The sequence below is a fragment of the Macadamia integrifolia genome, chromosome 2 (assembly GCF_013358625.1).
Source record: "Macadamia integrifolia cultivar HAES 741 chromosome 2, SCU_Mint_v3, whole genome shotgun sequence".
NCBI classification, from domain to species: domain Eukaryota; kingdom Viridiplantae; phylum Streptophyta; class Magnoliopsida; order Proteales; family Proteaceae; genus Macadamia; species Macadamia integrifolia.
Window position 1 is genome coordinate 43,280,725 of NC_056558.1, and position 1,820 is coordinate 43,282,544.

The 1,820-nt window shown below is 40.5% G+C and overlaps 1 protein-coding gene across 2 annotated transcripts in view; it reads right to left on the reverse strand.

Moving 5' to 3' along the window:
* Nucleotides 1-1,820, reverse strand: part of LOC122066584 (auxin response factor 16) — a 10,853-nt gene extending 9,033 nt beyond the window's left edge. For both annotated transcript variants that reach the window (XM_042630425.1, XM_042630416.1), the window contains exons 1-2: nucleotides 795-1,820; nucleotides 468-671 (exon numbers count right to left, since the gene is read on the reverse strand). In XM_042630425.1, the coding sequence (XP_042486359.1) occupies nucleotides 468-510 (43 nt within the window). In that variant the 5' untranslated portion in view covers nucleotides 511-671; nucleotides 795-1,820. The remainder of the gene's footprint in view (nucleotides 1-467; nucleotides 672-794) is intronic.

Here is a 1,820-nt window from a genome sequence, read left to right on the forward strand (position 1 = left end):
CCCCCCCCCCCCAATTTAGCTAAATTATTCTTAGTTAGGTAGACCTAGAAATTTTATAAATAAATCATCTTGGTATGTAAAATAGTAACAAGAACATATTAAAAATCAAATTTCAATGTATGGTTCAACTTCATAACAAAGTGCGTGGTTATAGTTTCTTAAACTTCCAACCCAACATTTGAATTTATCATCAGTTCCAGCATAGTCTAGGAAAATCTCCACGATTAACTCAAAATCCATGTATCATAAGATACGATAAAATATAACAAATAAAGCAGTGCGAGAGAGAGAAAGGGTGGAAAAAGCAAACGGCTTTGATGAAGTTCAGAGGAAGAATCAAGCAAACAGCCCAAGCATGAGAGAAAAGGGATGAAGGAATCTATAATAACAGAAAGCAAACGATTCCAAACAAGGAGATTCAGTTAAAGGAATGAAGGATGGGGATCAATAGTCAACAAAAAAAATACCTTCTCCAGAATTTGCGGGATAACCGTTCGACGGAGTTTTCATGGTGGCAGATCCCGTCAACAACTGGAATAGAAATCTGTAAAAATAAAACTATGCGCTGTCCAGCACTATCTCACTAGTAATTTCCCTTCCTGAAATTTGGACAGCAACTCCATAGCCCGAACGAAAGCATCGCCTCTACAGATAGTTACACGCCCTTGAATCTGGTAAGACCGCAAAAGAATAAGGGGAAAAACGGAAGTGTAAATACCGAATCTTTTGTCTGAGCCAAACACCCAAAGAAACATCAGAGTGAAAGTCGGAAACCATGAAACTTTTCCTCTCACCCTGACATGAAAGCATCGGCCTTCTAACAGAATACAGACGCTAAAACCCCAATATTCCCGGGAATTGTCGCCGCCAAATTCAATTTATTGCCTATTATCTAGTCAAACCTTGAATCTCCTACTTGAAGAAATGTAGAACCGTCAATTGGAAAGAAGCGAAGACCTTATCAGATAGAGCCCTAACCTCTTTCTCTCCCCAAACTTTTGCTTCATTTCACCCAATTTATCCATGGCTTATCTTGGAGTGAAACTCTACAGCATGCCCATGAGTACAGAAACTGACCTTCCTTCCGTGAATGAATGTGTATTGAAGCACCTCCTCGAAGAAGCAACCGGAGTTTATAAAGACAAAAGTGCCGGAATTCCTCGCTACGAACGAGCAAACAACCGATTGTCGTTCAAAGCTTGAAGCATAAATAGATAACCAGCGCTCTGCAACTGTCACTGGAACTAACCTTGTACCAATAAATGGTGATGTCAATTAGATACCGATTCGTTTCGAATCCCGCCAGAACAATCGTCGGAAATTCCAATTTCTCCGTTAAAGAGGATCGCCTCTTAGAAGAAAATTTGCTTTGAAGCTTCTCCGGGAGGATGACTTTAGAAGCTTATTCATAAGCTAGAAGACGCTAGCATGATTTACCCCGAAGTCTGCCACCAGTTGCCAGGAAGCTTCCAAAATAAAATAGAAAAAAGGAAAAATGTAAGTGGAAAAAGTTCAGAGTTCCGAAACTCCTCTGATCCAGAAAAAGGAAAAGCTCCGGCCTTCCGGCACCGGCTAGTTTTGACCGGAACTCTGGTACAGTTTAAGCCGGAAAACTGAAAAATACTCGTCGCCGGCGATATCTAGCGCTATAGAGAGGAAAGCAAATAGGTTTTGAAATTCACAGAGACAAGCCGACACGAAAGAGACCGAAGCAGGCAAAGGAAAGAAGCCGTGTTACTCTCTGCACAGACAGAATGCTTCTCGTCCCAAATTCTTCCCTAATTTCTCCAAATAAACTTTTTCTTTAATATTTCTTTAAG